Source organism: Calypte anna, chromosome Z (genome assembly GCF_003957555.1).
Source record: "Calypte anna isolate BGI_N300 chromosome Z, bCalAnn1_v1.p, whole genome shotgun sequence".
NCBI classification, from domain to species: Eukaryota; Metazoa; Chordata; class Aves; order Apodiformes; family Trochilidae; genus Calypte; species Calypte anna.
In genome coordinates this window covers 495076-514206 of record NC_044274.1, presented here as the reverse complement: position 1 = coordinate 514206, position 19131 = coordinate 495076, and the positions used below count along the sequence as shown (strand labels likewise).

Here is a 19131-nt window from a genome sequence, read left to right as displayed (position 1 = left end):
GACACCAGAACAGCCTGGGATGCTGCGGCAGAGCCCAGCACGGCCCAGCCTGGCATGGTATGGCAGCGCCTGAACTGTCCTGGCACGGCCTGACACATCCCAACACAGGCTGGGATGGCATGGCACGGCTTGAAACGTTGTGACACAGCCTGGGGTGGCACAGCACAGCCTAAAATGCCTTCACACGGGGGCCGTTCAACGAGGTGGCCAGAACAGGTGGGTCCCACCTCACCAGCCCTGTGCCAGGGGCTCCTGTCCCTCCTGCCCCTCTCCTCGTCGCCTACCCGCCCGTCCCCACGGCTGCTCACCGGCCTGCCCATGGCCTCCCAGCCCGGTTCCGTCTCTCACCATCTCCCACCGTGCCGGGACGCCCCCGGGCCCCTGCTCGTCCCCGGGCAGCCGAGCGGGACAAATGCGCCAGGGCTGCGGGGTCCCCATCACCGTCACCGCACAAAGGGGACAGCGGGACGGGCAGCGGGGCGGTGGTACCGGCGGGATTGCCGCCGTTTGGGGCAGCGGGGGCTGCGGGAAAGGGCCTGAGACACTTGAGCAGAGCTACGGAACCCTGAGTTGAAGGGGGGGCGGCGAGGAGGGGAGTGAGGAGAGCCGAGACGACGCGGGGAGCCCGGGGAGATGCGGAGCCGGGCGGAGCGGCGGTGGCAGCCGGGCTGTCAGGGCAGCGGGTGCCGGGTGCGGGTGCCGGGTGCCGGGTGCCGGGTGCCGGGTGCCGGGTGCCGGGTGCCGGGTCCAGCCTCGCACCGAGCGGCCCCAAGCGCTGCTACAAAGGGCCGCGGCGGCTTTAAGGGCCGGTCCCACCGCCCCGCCCCACCGCCATTGGCGGCCGCCGCCGCCCGTCACGGCGCAGGCCCGGCCCCGCGGGCGCGGCCCCGGACAGCTCCGGCCGCCCGCAGACGGCGGCGGCGGCGGCGAGGCGCGGACATGGCGCGGGGTCGGCGGGGGCCCGGCTGAGCGGCCGCTGCCCGCGGGGCGGAGCGGAACGGGGCGGGCGGCCCGGGGCCCGGGGCCGGGGAGCGCTGCTGCCGCCGCCGCCTCCACCGCCGCCGCCGCCGCCCCCATGAGTGAATGAGGAGCGGCCCGCAGCGCCCGTCGATGCCTCGCCGGGGAGCCGGGTGCCTGCGCCATGAACCCCGAGATGGCGATGGAGCCGCTGGGCAGCCTGCACGGGGCGGCGGGCCATGAGCCGGAGCTGATGGGCAGCCCCAGCCCCCACCACGGCGGCCGCAGCGCCGGGCCGCTCCGGGTGCCCCCCCCGCCGCCGCCGCCCCCGCCGCCGCACCAGGAGCTGCCGCCCCCCGCCAGCGCCCGGCCGGCCATGGTGTCCAGCATGGCCTCGCTGCTGGACGGCGCCGCCGAGTACCGGCCCGAGCTCTCCATCCCGCTGCACCACGCCATGAGCATGCCCTGCGAGTCCTCGCCGCCCGGCATGGGCATGAGCAGCACCTACACCACCCTGACGCCACTCCAGCCCCTGCCGCCCATCTCCACCGTCTCCGACAAGTTCCACCACCCGCACGCCCACCCGCACGCCCACCACCACCACCACCACCAGCGCCTCTCGGGCAACGTCAGCGGCAGCTTCGCCCTCATGCGGGACGAGCGCGGGCTGCCGGCCGTCAACAACCTCTACGGGCCCTACAAGGAGATGCCCGGCATGGGGCAGAGCCTCTCGCCGCTGGGCAACGGGCTGGGTCCCCTCCACAACGCCCAGCAGGGCCTTCACGGCTACGGGCCGCCCGGCCACGAGAAGATGCTCAGCCCCAACTTCGACGCCCACGCGGCCATGCTGGCGCGAGGGGACCAGCACCTCTCCCGTGGGCTGGGGACCCCCCCTGCCATGATGCCCCACCTGAACGGCATGCACCCCCCCGCCCACCCCGGCCACCCGCCGCCCCACGGCCCCGCGCTGCCCGCCGGCCGGGAGCGGCCGCCCTCCTCCTCCTCCGGCTCGCAGGTGAGCAGCTCGGGGCAGCTGGAGGAGATCAACACCAAAGAAGTGGCACAAAGGATCACGGCGGAGCTGAAGCGCTACAGCATCCCGCAGGCCATCTTCGCCCAGCGGGTGCTGTGCCGCTCTCAGGGGACCCTCTCGGACTTGCTGCGGAACCCTAAGCCTTGGAGTAAACTCAAGTCCGGCCGGGAGACCTTCCGGAGGATGTGGAAGTGGCTGCAGGAGCCGGAGTTCCAGAGGATGTCGGCCCTGCGGCTGGCAGGTAGGTGCGGGCCGGCGCTGCCCCCTCGGAAGCCCCCGGGAACCAGGAGCCCGGCGCGACCCTGCGGGATCACCGGTGCGGATCGGCCGCCTCCCCTTTCCGCGGGGCCGGGGGCTCGGGGCCCGCCTCTGCCCCGCATCCCCCCAGCCCTATGGGCAGCCCCGGTGTCGGCGGGGCTGCCGGAGGGGCGACCCGGACCACCCCGCGGCGGCTGCCGGGGGGACGGTGGCTGGGGCCGGGGCAGCTCTCCCCGGCCGGGTGCTGAAGGGCGCCCCGTTCATCACGCATCCCTCACGCCGCTGCCGGGCGGGGGAACCGCGTCCCAGGGGCAGGCGGGGCCGGGCGGAGCGGCCCGGGGGGTCCCGGGGAGGGGGTCCCGGGGGGCGGGGGGGGCCGCAGCCCCGCGCAGCCCCGCGCTCCGGCCGCATTGTCCCGCGGAGCGCGCGATGTCTCCCCCTGGCGGACACTGAGGGGATCTGCAGCCCCCATTGTTCTGCGGGTGCGGGGGGGGGCGGCCGGCAGAGACCCCCGCACAGCACCGGGGGCCCGGGGGAGGCGGACCCGGTGGGATCTCCGCCCGTGCGCGGGGTACGCGGCCGTGACGGCTCGAGCAGCCTCGATCCCTCCCCCTTCATTCCCCCAGCCCCGCGGGACTGCTCCGGTAACGGGGGGCAGCCTGCAGCCCCCCAGCCGCGGGGAATGCTCCCCCGGGCGGTGGGTGGGGGGTGATACCGGCGGACAGGGGCTGTGACACGGAGGGACCCCGCGGACAGGCCGTGCTGTGACAGCCATCTGCCCGCCCGGGGCTGTTTGTCACTCCAGGTCCCCCCGTTCGGCTCCTTCGGTTGATTCCAACCTGGAGGGGTTCATCAGGATTAATCTGCGGTGTTGATCAGTCGGGGCAAGTACCAGGGGGCTGTCCCCATGGCTGTCCCGCAGCACACACGGAGGGGTGCCAGAGGGGAGAGGGGGCTCTGCCGGCGCTGTCGCCTCCCGCTGCCCCTTCCCCGCGGTGTTACCCCGCGGTAACGGGGACAGAGCTCCGCGAGAGAGGAGGGGGGCTTGGGCCCCCCCGGTGGGCGCTCGCCCCTCCTTTGTCTCCGGTGGAGACAGGAGGAACAATGCGGTTTGGGGAGAGGGGGCAGAGTCCCGGGGCCCCCTACCTCGGGACCGGCCGGGGGGGCTGCCCGTGGCCCCGCACCCCGGTATGTCGCCGCGGGATTCCCTCTGCCATGACAAGAGTGCGGTGGGAGTGAGGGGGGTTCCGCTGTCCTGCGGGCTGCTCCGCTGTCCTGCGGGCCGTGGGGTGCTGTCCCCCGAGGCAGGCAGGGGGGCTCGGAGGGTCCCTGCATGCGGCAGAGGAGGGATGAGGAGCCATAAATTATTGATGGCCAACATCCCTGCCCGCCCCCCCTCTTCAGCCCCTGCGGGTTAAAAGCCGCTGGGCTGGGGGCTCCCAAAGCCCCTCGGAGGGTGCAGGACCTTTCCCACGGGGAGGGGGCAGGGAGGGCCCCGGGCAGGGATGCTGAGCTCCCTGGGTCCTCCCGCGCATCCAGTCCGGTGTTGGCAGCCTAAGAAAGCTCCCGAGCTTTGTCTGCAAGAGGAGCATCAGAGGGACAGAAAGAGTTTGGGGTTGTTGGTTTGTTGTTTGCCGGAGCAGGAGGTGATGTCGCCTTCTCAAACAAACGTGTATCTAGAAGGAAATCGATGCAGATAATGTTTAGAAGATTAAAAGAGCATTAATGCTGGCAACAGGAGCATAAACGCGTGGACCCAGTTTTCATTGATCTGGAACCTGAGCCGGCTCATTTCCAGTAATGCTGCTGGTGCTTTTCCTTCCCAGCACCAGTCCCGGGTGGGGGGTTCCCCACAGAACTGCACGTATAGGGGGAAAAAAATAAATCCAAAACAGCATTATTTTCTCCTCCACACGTGGAGGTATGTGTATATCATTCTGGAGCACCACTTTCCCAGTTCCCCCAGAATGCCTTTGCATACAGGAGTAACATCTGGAGAGATTTCAGTGGCCCAGTGGGCACGGGTTCCCCGTGGAGTGGGAAAGACCACTGCAAATTACTGTTCCCTTCAGGAAAATCGATATTTTATTTATCTATTTTTATTTACTTGTTTATGTACTTATACACATGTGAATATGCAGCCTCATTGCCTCGGTGCTTCCTTCCTCCCCTTTACTCACCTGCTTAAATGTCTCTGAGCAGGGGAAATAAGCTGAAAGTATTTTAGGATTCTAGAAAACCAGCTGGTTTTCTGTGCTCCTGTAAGTTTTCCCAAACAGGATGAAAATCTGGGTTTTTTTAAGGGAAATGTTTCTCTCTCCCCATGGGAACCATAGCAGTGGGGTGTGATGATTATTTCTTCTTATAGAAGATGTATGGAACCTATTCTATTCTAATTTCTGTGCTTATTATCTCTTTTTTAGGAGTCTTTAAAAGGCTCCTGAGCAGGGGGATGGTGCTTGGCCGTGTCGATGCTGCAGCAGAGACAGTGCTGCTCTGCCGGGAGCTCCCGGTGTGAGCAGGCAGCTCCCGGTGTGAGCAGACAGTTCGGTGCGTGCTTTGGCGACCCGAGAGTAAAACATGGCTTCGGTGTGACCGTGCAGACGGGGGGAGTGGCGAGTGCCCTCCCGGAGACACCGGGCTCCCCTCGGGGCGGCTGGAACGGGGACGGAGCTTCAGGGGAGCTGCCCGGGCAAACGCTTCTCCCGCAAAGCAAAACGAAACTCAAGGAACCCCGCCGCTCCTCCGGGCTGCCTCGGTCACCCCTTGGATCCCCTCCGCCCCTCCTGCCGGGACCGGGGCTGCTCCTCGGGGCGAGGGCTCCGGGCAGGACCGAGCCCGCTCTCCTCTCCTCACCTGCGGGCTCCTCTAGGTGCAGGGAAATCCCTACCTTTCTGTCGGGGTGAACAGTGTGACCGGTGAGTCGGTGAGTCGGTGTGTTTCCCCGGGGGGGCGGAGTTCAGAGGGCTCAGCCGCGGATGGGGGTGTTAACCGAGCACGGGGCCACCTCCCGGGCTGCTGCCAAGCGCGGAATCTCGGGGCCGAATCAGTACCTGCTGTGCTGGGGGGACAGTGCAGTCACCCCACCGAAACCCCCGGGGGCAGCAGCTCTCCCCGGGGTTCCTGGGCTCTGCACGGTTCCTCCGGGCCCATCAGCAAAACGCTCGCACTGTTGTTTACATTTCCCGATTGCTGAATCACCTTATTGATGATTAAACATTTCTGTACCAAAACACCATCAATGATTCATTTGTGCAAAGCGGGCACAGTGACCTCTCCGTGGCTGCGTCCCCTTCATCACAATGAACTCCGACAGGGACGCGGGTTTGGTTGGGGTTTTTTTGCCTGCCCTCGGCCGAAGAGCAGCAGCGGCTGCCGAGGGTCTCCTGGAGGGGGGCTCTGTCCCTTCCTGGGGGTCCCTGCCTCGTTCAGGGCACCCGGGCAGCCGGGGTGGTACCAACCCCCGTGCTCGGAGGACTTAGTGACTCGGCTTTGGGTCGCGGTGCTGGAGGGACCCTCTGGGTCCCCCCGGGACAGTGCGGGGAGGGTGCGGGCAGAACCGATCAGCACCACGGACAGTGCGGGAGCGGCGGGAGCGGCAGCGGCAGCACCAGGGATAGCGAGGGAGGGGACAGAGCCAGGGGCGGGGGGACAGGGACTCGGGACAGCCCCTCTGCTCCATCCCGGGGCGGGCTGTGCACAGCTCCCCGTCCCCTGACTCTGGTTTCTCTGGTTGGTGTCTCTGTGGCTGAAAGTTGAGGCGCGGTGACATCTGAATCCGTGCCTTTTATCTAGACGAGGAGCTGTTTCTGAGCGCTGAGCTAATTGTACGGGTGCAGGAAGAGTCTTTGGAAGTGGCTTGAAATAGCAGGAGTCTTCCCATATAGATTAGTGGTTGTGTTTGAACAATCCCTGCAGTAAATTGTGGTGCTGGGTGATAAATTTTATTTCCCGTGTACCAACTTTCTGAAATCATATCCTGCCCCTGTCTTTTTGTCTCTGACGTTTCAGCCTTGCGGAAATTTGGATGCAAATCTTTCTTAGGCCATCAGATTTTTATCAATTTCTTTGCTGGCTGATAAATATCAGTCTGATTACATTTGTCATGAAATGCATTTCTATCTTTTTTTCCCCTCTGCTGTTTTTAAGAAACAATTGATTCATCAATATGTGTTGCCTATACTGAGTTTTTCCAATCAGTTCCTCACTATTTCCTTAGCAGATTTTCCCCCCACATCTCCTTTTTTTTCTTGGTATCTCTCACCCATCACCATTTGATCTGAAAGACCCCTGAGTCAAATACTCCTCTGCATCTGAAAACTGCCAGAATGTATTTGTGGTGAGGAACACGTGAAGGAAAGAACATTTTTGCCAAAAGGATTATTTTCCAGGAGCTGATGCTGTTTGTTCCCTCTCTCTTTATAGGGGCATCTTGTCTCAAACTTTGTGCTTCTTTTTTTTTCTGCACCGTTGCTCATCCTTAGCACTCCTGCTTTGTATGATTCACAAAGTCTTGTTCCAGGTGTTCCTGCCATCCACCAATTGCTGGTGGCTTTTTCATCCCTTCCAATTAGCCATTTCTCTGATGAGCTTCTTGCCAGTAACCCAACACATCTCTCTGAGTCTCCACACACTCCTCTCATCAGAGAGGAGCTTCCCCGTGGCTGCTTCAGAGGGGAACAGGGCTCTGCAGGGGATGCAGAGTGAGGCTGGCAGGGAAAGCAGGGCTGGAAAGGACCTGACACATCCCTTGTCCTGACAGACTGCCCCAGCCTTCAAGGATCTCCAGTGATGGGGAGTTCTCAGGCTACTTAGGCAATCTCTGCCAGGGCTTACAGGTACAAAAAACCCCTTAATGACTAGCTGTAATCTCCCTTTTTGTCTTTTAAATCCTTTGCTTCTCATCTTATCCCCACTAGACACGGGGGAAAAAATTACTCCCTTTCTTCTGATAGTTTGTATTTGAGACTCCTGTCTTGTCTTCTGTCTTCTCTAGAAAAAGCCCCATCATACTTTGGAGTTGAATATGCAGAGAAAGCATTATGTCCAATGGGACAGATAATACATCTCTTCTTCCAAGGTAAAAGATTTTGTATCCAGCTCTATCAATCTTGCAGGCTTTTGCATAAAAGGCTGTCTGATTTATAGAAGATTTTTGTACACAGAAATCATACAAAACAGACCAAACTCAAATGGGTTCAGTAATAAAAATCAACGAGGCAACTTGCTGATGGCAGAGAGTAATGCAATCTAAAAAGGAACTGGAGTGTTTTGGGGCTTTTGAGCTATAAAACCAAACTAGTCCATTGTGGAGAAGAAAAAAAAAAAAAAAGGTGGGAGAGGGAGACTGAGACCTCTGGTAAATGCTGCACAAAGGAATTATTAGCCAAGCCATAGAGGCTGGCAGGTTCCCAAAACGCAAATTGTCTCTGAGACCAAAATATCTCTAAGTAAGCAGGGAACATATTTATGAGCAGTGGTGATTTTCCAGCAGATCTCATCTTGTCATAATGGGCATTTAAGAAGGGAACGGGGGCCTGTGCTGAGGCATTAAGCTTTGGCAGGCAGCTCAGTGCTGGAGAAGAGAAAGGAAGGGCATGAGGAAGTCTCCCTCATGGAGCTGCCCACACACCTTCTCCTTTTCCCTTCTCTCTGTACTGACCAGGCCCCCCCATTCCTGTCACAGGGAGGTGTCACAGGTTCCCTCAGCAGCCACTGGCACAGCATCAGCACCTTTCCTTCAGCCACTGCTTGTGAGGACCAGGAGCACCCTGTCAGCCCCCACAGCAGTGTGAAGAGGCTCACCCAGACTAGGTGTAACTACTGAAACTTTCCCCCTGTCCTTCTGGCACCTCTAGCACCAAATCTCCCCTCCATCACAGCTGGGTCCTGCCAGGGTACAGCTCTTGAGCTTTTGAAATCAAGCTGGGTCTGGAGGCACATGGCAAGAATAGGGTAGGGCTGGGCATGCCATGAGACCCAGCTCTGGTTGTGTGAGGTGCTGGAGGGAGTGACAGCATCAGAGGATGTCCAAGTGCCTTAGCTGTGGGAAAGCTGTGACACCCATCCCACAGCATACAGGAAGGGAAGGTATTTCCAATTCTAACCCCCTCTGAGGTTTCAGACTCCTATTCCGTTCTTGCTCACCTACCTCACCCTTGGATGCCCAGTTCTTTCTCAGGGAATGTTCCTGAAGCCTTTCCCTTTCTCCACAGGCAGGAGGTCAGGGCTGTGTTCTAGTGCTGGAGAGGATGTGCTGGTGCATCACTTGCAGATGCTGCCACACCAGGCAGCAGCAGGTCTGGTTTCAGCTCTGTGCTCTGGTGAGAGGAATATAAATCCTTGTTACAGAGAAGTGTTGTAATTCAGCTGGAAACTATTTGGGGATTCAAAAGGGAGAATCTCCAGGACGAGAGGAGACATAAATCTCCCAAGTGTGAGCAGCTAAGGACTGGCAGAGTGTGGTGTGAAGGCTCCAGGGCTGTGCTGGGGGTGGATGCATTACTGGGCAGGCTGGCTGCTGCTGGAACTGGAGGTACTGGGGAGGAGGCTGCTCATCCTGATCTGATGGATTTAAGTGCTGTCAAAGCAGGAGTCTGGGAGGAGGAGGGACAAGGCTGCCCCACACCAAGGCTGTGGCACGGGCTGGTGGGATCCCAGCAGGGGCAGAGCTGGGACATCCCCTAGCAGGGACATCCCCAGCAAGGAGGAGGAACTGGGGGGCTGCCTTGCAGGAGCTGCCTGGGTGCAGAGTGACAAGCAGGGCATAGAACCTGCTCTGCCTGCTCACCCAGCTCTGCTCACTCTCGCCCTGGAGTGCAATAAATTGGCCCTATCCCATCTATTATTTATTATTTGGTATTAATGATGGGAGTATATTACCACAGTACTTAGAGGCCGTGTTGCAGCCCTGCACGGGGGAAGCAGTCCCTGCCCTGCAGAATTTACAGCCCAATTTCAGCCGCCCGGCAGATTTACAGGAGAATTGACACAAATAGCCTGAGACCTGGTACATGCCAGAAAGAAATATAAAAGAACCAACTCCCCAGACCCATTCATCTGGCCTTCTCAAGCAGCTGAAGGATGGAGGTGGGGCTGAGGATGAGGAGAACACGTTGCTGGCAGGACACAGCGAGGCTCAGGCACGGGGGGAACCCCTGCACCTCCAAACAGGAATCACAGGGCAGGGACCACCTCGACTGGTGCAGGGGGTGGGCTTGGCAAGCAAAGAGACCTTCCCCAGTCCCCAATCCCAGCAGATCTTTGCTGGAGGAAGGGAATTGTCACCGTGCTGCTCTCCTGGTTGGTAGGCATGGAGGCTTGTCCTCGGTCGATGCTGTCAGAGGGCAGGCACGGGGGTTACAAAACTCAGGAAGGTTTGGTGTCTGGCAGCAGCAGGAGGGGAGGAGGGGAGGGTGCCCTGGTGCACCCCCCGACAATGTGATTATTTGCATCTTAATTCAAATTGTTTCTTGTTACCTAATGATTTTGTACACAGTGGAGTACTTAACCTAATTTGTATTGATCTCAATTGCTTTCGTTTGTGCATACTTAATTCAGAGGGGTAATCAAATTGATTTTAGAGGCCTAGTTTTTAAGAGATTGTGGTAATGCAGATGTACAGGAGGTTGCTTTAAGTGAATCGTAGCGAAAGAAAAACATTTGAAAACCTTTGGAAAACCTTTTGATGGTCATTTCATTGTGTCCAGTATTACTAGCATAATTAAATTCCCTCCACATTCAGTTCCCTCCAAAATCAAATTGAGGGAGGTTTTTTAGGTCCATCAGGCAGATAACTGGGTTTGGTTGACTTTGTCCTACACCCGTATGAAACCGCACACGGGAGATCAATATTCAGGGCTTATCCTCACCAGCAGTGGAGAGAAATGACTTGCTGCTGGATTCATGGAATGCTGGGCTCCTTCCTAGAACCTGCTCTCTGTTCTCTAGTTCCAGACTCATTTTTCCATCAGAGTAAAACCATCATCAAAGCCATGGTTCTCCCAGCGTGTTGGTTAACCTGAGAACCTGCAGGGAGACTGGTTTGGAGGAGGTGAGGATAAAGGGAGGGCTGGGTGCTCTCCTGGCAGCTGTGGGAGTCTGACAGAATAATGGGTTGGGTTGGGAAGGGCCTTACAGAACCCAGTGCCTGGTGCTGGGGTTGCCCTGTGTTCATCTTGCACCACAGAGTGGGTTTCCCAGCCTGTCTCAATGTTTTAGAGGCAATACTCACCAGCTCCAGTGCTTCTCAGTAGTTTTCAGGGTTTATAGCTATTTGTAATGCGTGGGCTGGAGAGGTCCTGCTTTTCTGAGGAAGAAAATGCAAAATAAGAGCTATTGTTGCAGAAAATAGGACAAATGAACTACCAGTAGAAATACTCAATTTCCTTATATTCAATGACAAAAAAAAAAAAGAAATTGAGCCTCAATTAGAAGCGTGTGATGTTCACAAAACTCAGATGGGTTTGCAGAAAGCAAATCCCTAAAAATCACCCCTTTCTTGCAAGTCCTTTCTGCAGATGGGGTTGGAGGTGCTGGACCCATCGTGATGCCAGACACATCAGTCACTGTGGGGCCAGCTGGTTCTCCTTTCCATCTCAACTGTACTGAGACCTGTTCTGTGCAGGCAGCTCAGAGCAAAGTGTCTTTGAGGAGGAGAGGTGTGTCCCAAGATGGGATGGGGTCCGTGGCAGGCACACGTGGGGGCTGTGTCCTTACCCACTGTCACAGCAAGGGGACACATCCAGCTGCATCCCACACTGGTGCCCTGCCTGCTGTTGGTGACACCAGTGGCAGCCTTAGTGTCCAGGGAGCTGCCTTAGGGCTGCAGGAGGTTTGGGGAGAGGCAGAGGAGCCAGGAGCAGTGGGTAAATCCCTGTTTCTGGAGCTATCCAGGAGGGCTGCCTGCCCACCTGCCTCTGCTCTGACAGTCTCCAGGATCCAGCAAAACACTTCAGCACATGCTTAACCTCAGCCTCCCAAGCACGCTAATAAAAATCAATGGAGTGTCTTGCATATTTAAAGGTGAACATCTGAATAGCTGTTATCTTTGTGGAGAGGAACCTTGTTAGTGCCCGGAGCTGCTGAGGTGCTGGGGCTCTTTCTGCCACTCTTGCCTCCCCACAGTTACTATGGGGGCTATTTTTCATCTTTAAAAAAAAGCAACTATTTCTAAGCAATAACAAATTCTGCTTTAAAGCAACATTTTTTTAACCATTCCCCCAGTTGTGGCTGCTCCCTCTGGGGACACAGGGCTCCCAGTGCCCTGTGTACTGGTGTGCTCCACCTCAGCCAGCAGCACTGCATCTATTGCTGAGCTCTTGCTATAGTGTGCCTATGTAAAGCATCTTCAGTCCAGTGGGGAAGGAAAGGGAAGATTTCAATTTTTTTTTTTTATATTTTTTTTTTTCACAGTTAATGGCTTTCAATTCTTGCCTGTTGCCCATTTTCTTCTGTAGAATATGTTCAGTGTTAGCTGCAGCTAATAAATCAAATTGTTCTTAGAATCAAGATGGCCACTTCCCTTCCTTCTACTATTAAAACGTTTCTCTTTCTGTAGGCAGGTTTCCTGGCTAATAACTTTATTTTATTAGAGTGCTTACTCCATTTTTCTCTTCAGATAAATGCTTGTCAAGAAAAACATTTGCCTGTATGGTGCCTTTTCAACAGCAAACTTAACAGTTCAAGGAAAGTATTTACTGAATGCATTGAAAAGCACATACCTTTGCATTATTTATTATAAGATACCAATAACTGTAAAACACAGAGTATCTCTGGACATAAATTAGTGATGTTAGGAAACACTAGACCCTTCCCAGTGTCCCGGAACCTATTAGGAACTGCTGCAAAGATGCAGCCGCTCCTCACGTCCCCGGGGATTAGAGGACCACACAAAAGGCAAAGTGTCAGATGCACAGATCCAGCCAAAAAATCTGCTTTTTCATCTCAAGCAGGCAGTAAGGCGCTGCCTATGGGATGTCTTAGATGTGTAGTCAGGGAGCCTGAATTTTTCCTGCTTGAAGCAGGATTAATCACCTCCAGAGACCAGCATCAGGCCATGGGACCACACTTGCAGCTCACCCCACTGCTACCCCACTCCCCAGTGCCCAGCAGGAGCCCTGAGCTGGTGCCACCACTCCAGGAGGGTCATGCTGGGGTTCTCTCCAGGATGCTCACCCATAGCCCATCAGTCCTGGTTTCGGACCTGCTCTTTGGAGCATCCTCCTCCTGAATTCTGACCTTCCTCCGAGGAGCCGCTCTGCTGCAGCTGCTGGAGTGCAGCAGCTGGGAATGGATACGAGAGAGGAGTCAGGAGCAGCCCCTCCAACCAAATATTGCAGCTGCCTGCAGAACTCCTGGAGATGCTGCCCCAGGCACAGAACTGAGCTGCTCAGCACAGTCTTTGTGGCTGGGCCAGGCTCCTGTGGTGCCCTGCTCGGGCACAGGTCCTGCCATCAGGTTAATTACAGACATTTCCACAAAGCCTGAGCTTTACTTTTTGGGCCAGGTTCTCATTTCCCATTCTAGACCTGAGGAATTATTTAAGAGGGCTGCTTCAAAACCCCTTCCACTTATCAATTCCCTCTGCTTATTTTGTCCCAGCGCATTACCCAACCATGTCAACATATGGATTATTTTAGCTGGCTGCCTGGTGCAGACAGCCTGATTGGGCTATTTTTAAATCTGGGTACACTCCGGCAGCAGTATTGGTTTCAGCACTTGATGTTCTCTCTGTGCTAATAAATACAGCTCAGCTATTAATACGGATGGGTTTAGGATCCATTAGCAGGGCTCGGCGCAGCGGTGGGCAGGCTGCAGCTCGGGAGGGTTTTCTGGCTGGCTTTGCCCTTGGCCTTGGGAGACACCCCAGGGAGAGGGATGATGCTGGGCCCTGTGGAGCACATGTCCACGGGGCTTTGAGCCCTTTTCTCCCCAGCACTGTCACTTTAGTCATGTCACTGTGTCCCTGAGGGATGTGGTTTAGTGGTGAGCTTGGAGTAAGGGCTTCCTGGGGCTGCTTCACATGGTCATGGGATGTGTGGAGAGCTGACTGCTGACCAGGGACATTGCCCCAGGGGCAGGCACTGCTCCTGCCTCATCTCACCTCTTTCTCATTTTTCCATAGCTTTTCAACATTGTACTCTGTGGGCTGACTTAGAGAGCTGTAGGATTTGGGAGGTGCTCAGTGGGCTGGTTATTTCTAGGCAAGCAGACGGTCTCAGAGCAGAAGTACTGAGTTGATCTGAACTTTGGGCAGCTTCTTCAGACAGCAGCAAACAGAAACCACAAAAACCCTCCATACATTGCTCTCCATGCCCACCACATGGTGATGTCCATACTCACCATACATTGCTCTTCATGCCCACCACATGGTGATGCCCATACCCTCTATATATTGCTTTCCATGCCCACCACATGGTGATGTCTATACTCACCATACATTGCTCTCCATGCCCTCCACACACTGGTGTCTATGCCAGGAGGGGCCAGCAGGTCTGCAGGCAGCCCCAGCCATGTGCTGACAGTTTCTCTCTGTCTCTGCCCCCTGCCCAGCCTGCAAACGCAAGGAGCAGGAGCCGAGCAAGGAGCGGAACACGTCCCAGAAGAAGTCCCGCTTGGTCTTCACCGACCTCCAGCGCCGAACGCTTTTCGCCATCTTCAAGGAGAACAAGCGCCCTTCCAAAGAAATGCAGATCACCATCTCACAGCAGCTGGGCCTGGAGCTCACCACCGTCAGCAACTTCTTCATGAACGCCCGTCGGCGCAGCCTGGAGAAGTGGCAGGATGACCTGAGCTCCGGGGGCTCCTCCGCGGCCCCCAGCACCTGCACCAAGGCCTGACAGGAGCGGCTGAGAGGGCAGCTTCACTGGTGACCTAAAGCACAATCCTCCTGGAACCCCCCCCCAGCTCGGCTCTCCCCCAGGACCCCTCCCACGGCTTCTCCTCCATCCCAGCAGGCTCAGCATTAACCCCCAATACTATGCTCAGGACAGGCGGAGCGGGGCTGGAAGGTCGGGGAGCGGTGGTGTTGAGGCGAGGGAGCCCCGAAGAGCCCCGGGCACTGGGGATGCTGTGGCCAGCGGGGGCCACCTGGCCCTGCCCAGGGCTGGCCACAATGCCCTGCACCAGCTCTGCCCACCCCACAACCCAGCACAAAGTCTGACACAGATGCTAAAGAATCCAAGAATCTCTTTTTAAAACTCAGGCACAGTTTTGTTAAGTGTTTTAGGGGGAAAAGAAAAGATCAAATGATAGCTTTTTGGGTTTTTTTAATTTTCTAATATATATTTTTTTTAATTTAATCAGCGAGTATAGCTTGACCTCAAATTAAAAAAAAAAAAATCAGTTTCCTTGAGCTCAAAGTATCAAGCACAAAGCCAGTCGCTACAGAAGAGGTACAGCCCCCAGCTCCCATGGTGGCTGGGCAGGAGCCTCCAGCACAGCCTGCAGGGTGTCACGGGGCCCAGGGTTGTACCTCATGCAGATGCACACTCAGGAGGTCAATTTCACTGCTACAGCACATGGAGCAAACACGTTTTTGAAAGATCTAGATTTTTTTAGGTCGTTAATCCACCCTGTTTAGTTTCTGGCAGTCGAGTTCCTCCTCGACAGCACCCTTGTTGCCGAAACACATTTAGCTCTCAGTGTATTTTTTGTCATTTTTTTCAGTATTTTATGGTACTTTCAAGCAGGAACAAACCAGAAACAAGCCCTTTGGATGCCCCTGGTGGTGGCATCTGTCTCCACTCTGTCTCCAGACGGCCGCATACGTCTCCAATACGCCTTCTAGATCTATCGCATCCCCACCTTCCTTCCCTCCACCAGTTCCCCGAGCTGGTGGGCACACAGCACACCAAAGAGACAGGATTACTGCAAGCCAAAGATGTTTATAACTTGCCATTTCCTTTCCATCCTCGCTGGGGCGGGTGGTTGCTTGGTGATGGGGGAAGCCTCACAAACTCCAAGCCCTCTCTCCATCTCCGTTGGCCACCGCGGGCAGAGTCCCCCCCGACACCACCACCCCGGGGCTGGCTGTGTGCCCATGTCACCAGTGAATGTCCCCTCCTGGGGCACTGAGCCAAGGGTGGTCGTGGCTCTTTAGAGACACTTGAGACTTTTTTTATGTACTACTTAATCGAAACCAAAGAAATGTTTTCTGCACCTACTTCTTCTGCAACAAACTGTTCCATTTAAAAATAAAAGTAAAAAAAACCAAAAACCAAAAAAGAAAAAAAAAAAAAAAAAACCAAAACAAGGAAGGAAGCATGTCAGGAAGCAAGTGAATAACACACTGTGTTTTGACAGACATCTTGGACATTTTAGGAAGCAGATCTCAAAGAAAGGGTTGACAAGAACGAGAACAAAGCAAAGCCAGTACGATTGCTGCTTCATTTGACAACTCAGTCCTCTTAAAGTTGAAGATTGTCTTTAATTTGTGCCTATGCAGTTTTTTTCAAAGAACAAGGAACAGAGCAACCAAAACCTCAACAGCTACAATACCAAAGATGAGGATTCTCACTGCTTTTCTTTCAGTTCATTAGCTCCTCTTGCACGACTGACTGCGTGTAGCAACACTGATCTGTGTACAGGTAATCACTTCTCTTTTGCTGAGCAACCAGAAGGGTGGCTTTATTTATGTTTGTCCTGTTTGTGCCTCACACGGGATCCATCCAAGAGCTGCCTGGACTCCAAGTGCAAGATGTTGGGATACTGTGCTGGTTCGTCTCCTCTCTCCAGAGCCACCTAGGAAAACCGTGTCCCTAGGGCATGATTTGTTTTGTTGGGTAGAGTTGGTCTCCTTTTGTCTAGAGCTTCAAATACCCATCCTTCTGTGTGTCAGATCCCTTGAGCAAGCTACACCTTCCTTTCTCTTTCCCGGGGATAAAACTTGCAATATATATGTACCCATTCCTGTCCCTGTACCTGCTGAGCACCACCTCAGCCTGGCTCATGGAGATCAGACCCTGATCTGAACCAAAGCTGCCAGGTGGCAGCTCAGTGAGTTCATTTGGTGGTTCAGGGGTTCATTTTGGCATCTTAGATACATTATGTTGGCTGATCAAAGTCATGACACTCAGCACTAGGTCCAAATCTGTCCTTAGAGCTGGAGCACCACGGTTTCACTTTGCTCCACCTCTGCATTTAAACAACAGCTTCTTTTAAACTACTTTGCAAAACTGCTGCAGTTATCTGCCAATTTTTACATTTAAAACAAGAAAGGAAATCAGAAACCCTCATCTGGTCAGGGCAGGACAGGTTTCTGACTAATAAATTCAGGATCCTGATGGTAACTAAATGCCAGCTGCCCAAAAGTGGCTCAGGTCTGGGCTGATGCCTCTGGGTCTTTGGGTTCTGAGTCATCTGGGTGCAGAACAGGGCCCAGTGAGGTGGAGTGGTCATGTTGAAGTTTCACTCCCCTTCCCACCCCAGAGGGTCCACTCAAACCATCCCTCATGGGCACCTTGAGCACTCCATGGCCCTGACAGGACATGCCACATTTGGAAGGTCCCTGTCACCCCAGCAGCATTGGGTGGTGCTGGGTTTCTGCCACTGGTCTCCTGCTCTGGGCTCTTGGTGAGCCCTGTGACCTGGTCCCTGGCCAGGCTTCAGTCCAGGCCAACCACTGAGTTATGAAAAGATGTAACTGGAACAAAATCATTCATTTTCTATAAACTGCAGGAGGTGGTTCATGTTATGCAATATTACCACTTAAATTCTCACCTCGCTCTGGCAAGTGTTGCTCCCCAGTCTCCCAGTGGGGACACTGGTGACACTGGGCAGGGCTGGGGCTGTCTGCTGGGCAGGCAGCTAGCTCAGTGCCCAGCTTCACTCCCTGACTGCCAACAGGCATTTTCAGCAGAACCTCTAGAAACACTGCTGCATTTTTTATCCCTGCTTCTCTCCTGGCCCTGTGTTAGGTCTTCCATGTCATGTCACCCCTGGTGGGCTTTGGTGTAGCAGCTCTCTCAGCGGGGAAGTGTTGAGCACATCTCCTGTGGGTACAGCTGCTTGTGTGGACAGGCATGGACAGGCTCTGTGAGCTGTTCTGCCCCTCCAGAACCCCCCAGCAGCTGCCCTACCCTTCTCTGCTGTGTATTTATGAATCCCAGAGCCGTGCCATGTACCTTGTCCCTTTTACTTACCCTGCTCCTCAAGACTGCTCTGCACCCACAGTATCCCAGCATCTCCCCGACGCCTGCTTGGAGTTACCCCCGTGGGCACACCCGAGATGAGTTCAACTTTCAAGAAACCTTGGATATCGCTTAATCATCCCTGAAGGAACAAAGAATGTGCTTGATGACTTTGGTTGAATAGCTTTATTCTGCATCTCTCTTACCTACAGCTGAATCCAAAGACCTGAGAAGGACTAAACCAGCGAACCACGCTCAGCCCTGCCCAAGGGGACAGGGTCCTCTTCTCCTCTTCCAAAGCCAGACACAGTAACCACGTGGCATTGCAAAGAGTGTGCTAGCTTCGGACAAAAAAACAATGTTTTTCTTGCTTGTCATAATACCTAAGTATTTTTAAGACATGGGGAAACTTTATACTTGGCCTCCTTTATATTTATTAGGGAGAATTTTTATTGTTTAGATTTTTTAAAAAGGCAAAGCTTAAAATGGTTTTATTTTTTTCCAGACACTTGTGGGTTTTAACCCAGTATATTAGCTATCGATAATGTAATTTATTTAATTTAGTCATAGAGAAGGTCCTGAGATCTCTGTTCAGTCTAAATTCCATTGAGTTTCACTTTAGCTTTAAATTCAGTGGAATTTAGACTGAATGCAGACTGTGGGACCAGGCTCCAACACTAGGTATTTTAACTATTTAATTCAACCATGTATGACTTCATTTGGGATTGAATTTACTTATTTATTCATGTTACTGTTGCAGTGCATCAAAGATGCCACGCTTGTCTTAGGAAATACACTTAAAAGTTACTCTTAAGTGAAGTTAAAGTTCCTGTTGCTTCACAGAGCAGCCAGGTCCTGTTACAGACAGCAGGAAAATAACCACTTCCATCCCACAGGAGCCTAGTTTGAGTTTCTTCTTTTAATTATTTTTAATTGTTTAATTTATTTAAGTTAATCTCTTCCCATGCAGGTAGGAAGTGTGATGTACCTTTATTATGGCACAGAAAGCCTTGATAATATAACTTATTTATTTAACTTATTCATCATCACCTGAGGATGCCCTTGTATAGTTTTTATTTTTTATTTAGAATTACCTTGAAAGCACTACAGCTGACTTTCTGTCAGAACAGCAGAGTGAGTTTTGAGGACAAGCAATGAATATTCAACCTAAAACTGTGCATACAGAAACAATAGGGGTTAAAGAAAAAAAAAAAAAAAAGGAAAAAAAGAAAAAAAAAAGACACTGGGATACTTTGCCTGAACTTTGTGGCTTCTTAAAACTTAAGATGGGGGGAAAAAACATGCCAAGCAAAAAGAGGGAAACCCTTAAACTAGCTGCTTCCAAGAATGAACTTCTGTGTGTGTAAAAGAAAAAAAGAAAAAACAAAAAGAAAAAAAAGAAAAAAAAAAAAAAAGAAAAAAGAAAAGAAAAAGAAAAAAAAAAGGAAAACAGAAAAAACAAAAACAAAACCAAACCTTTCTATTTCTAGTGAGAACCAAAGAGGCTACCTCACTGACTTTTTCCATTTGTAATTTTAATCGTGTTGATGATACCAAAGATACCAAAGATTTCTTTCTCTGTGCGGTCTGCCCTTTGCTTGTGCTCCTTCTGGTCCCAGCTGCTCCTCTCTCCCGCTCACGGTACCGCCCAGCTGCAGCCCCACTCCCACAGGAACACTGGTGGGAGCTGCCAGCTCGGGGGGGACGTTTTCTGTCTTTCCCTTTCGCCTTCCTGCCAGCCAAAACTGTTTG

General features: G+C 54.1%; 1 protein-coding gene across 1 annotated transcript; it reads left to right on the top strand.

Moving 5' to 3' along the window:
- The first annotated feature begins 1075 nt into the window (after nt 1-1075).
- Nucleotides 1076-14410, top strand: ONECUT2 (one cut homeobox 2). Its single transcript, XM_030467381.1, has 2 exons — nt 1076-2231; nt 13802-14410. The coding sequence occupies exons 1-2, from the start codon at nt 1142-1144 to the stop codon at nt 14086-14088; spliced, it is 1377 nt and encodes a 458-aa protein (XP_030323241.1). The 5' UTR covers nt 1076-1141; the 3' UTR covers nt 14089-14410.
- The last annotated feature ends 4721 nt before the right edge of the window (nt 14411-19131 follow it).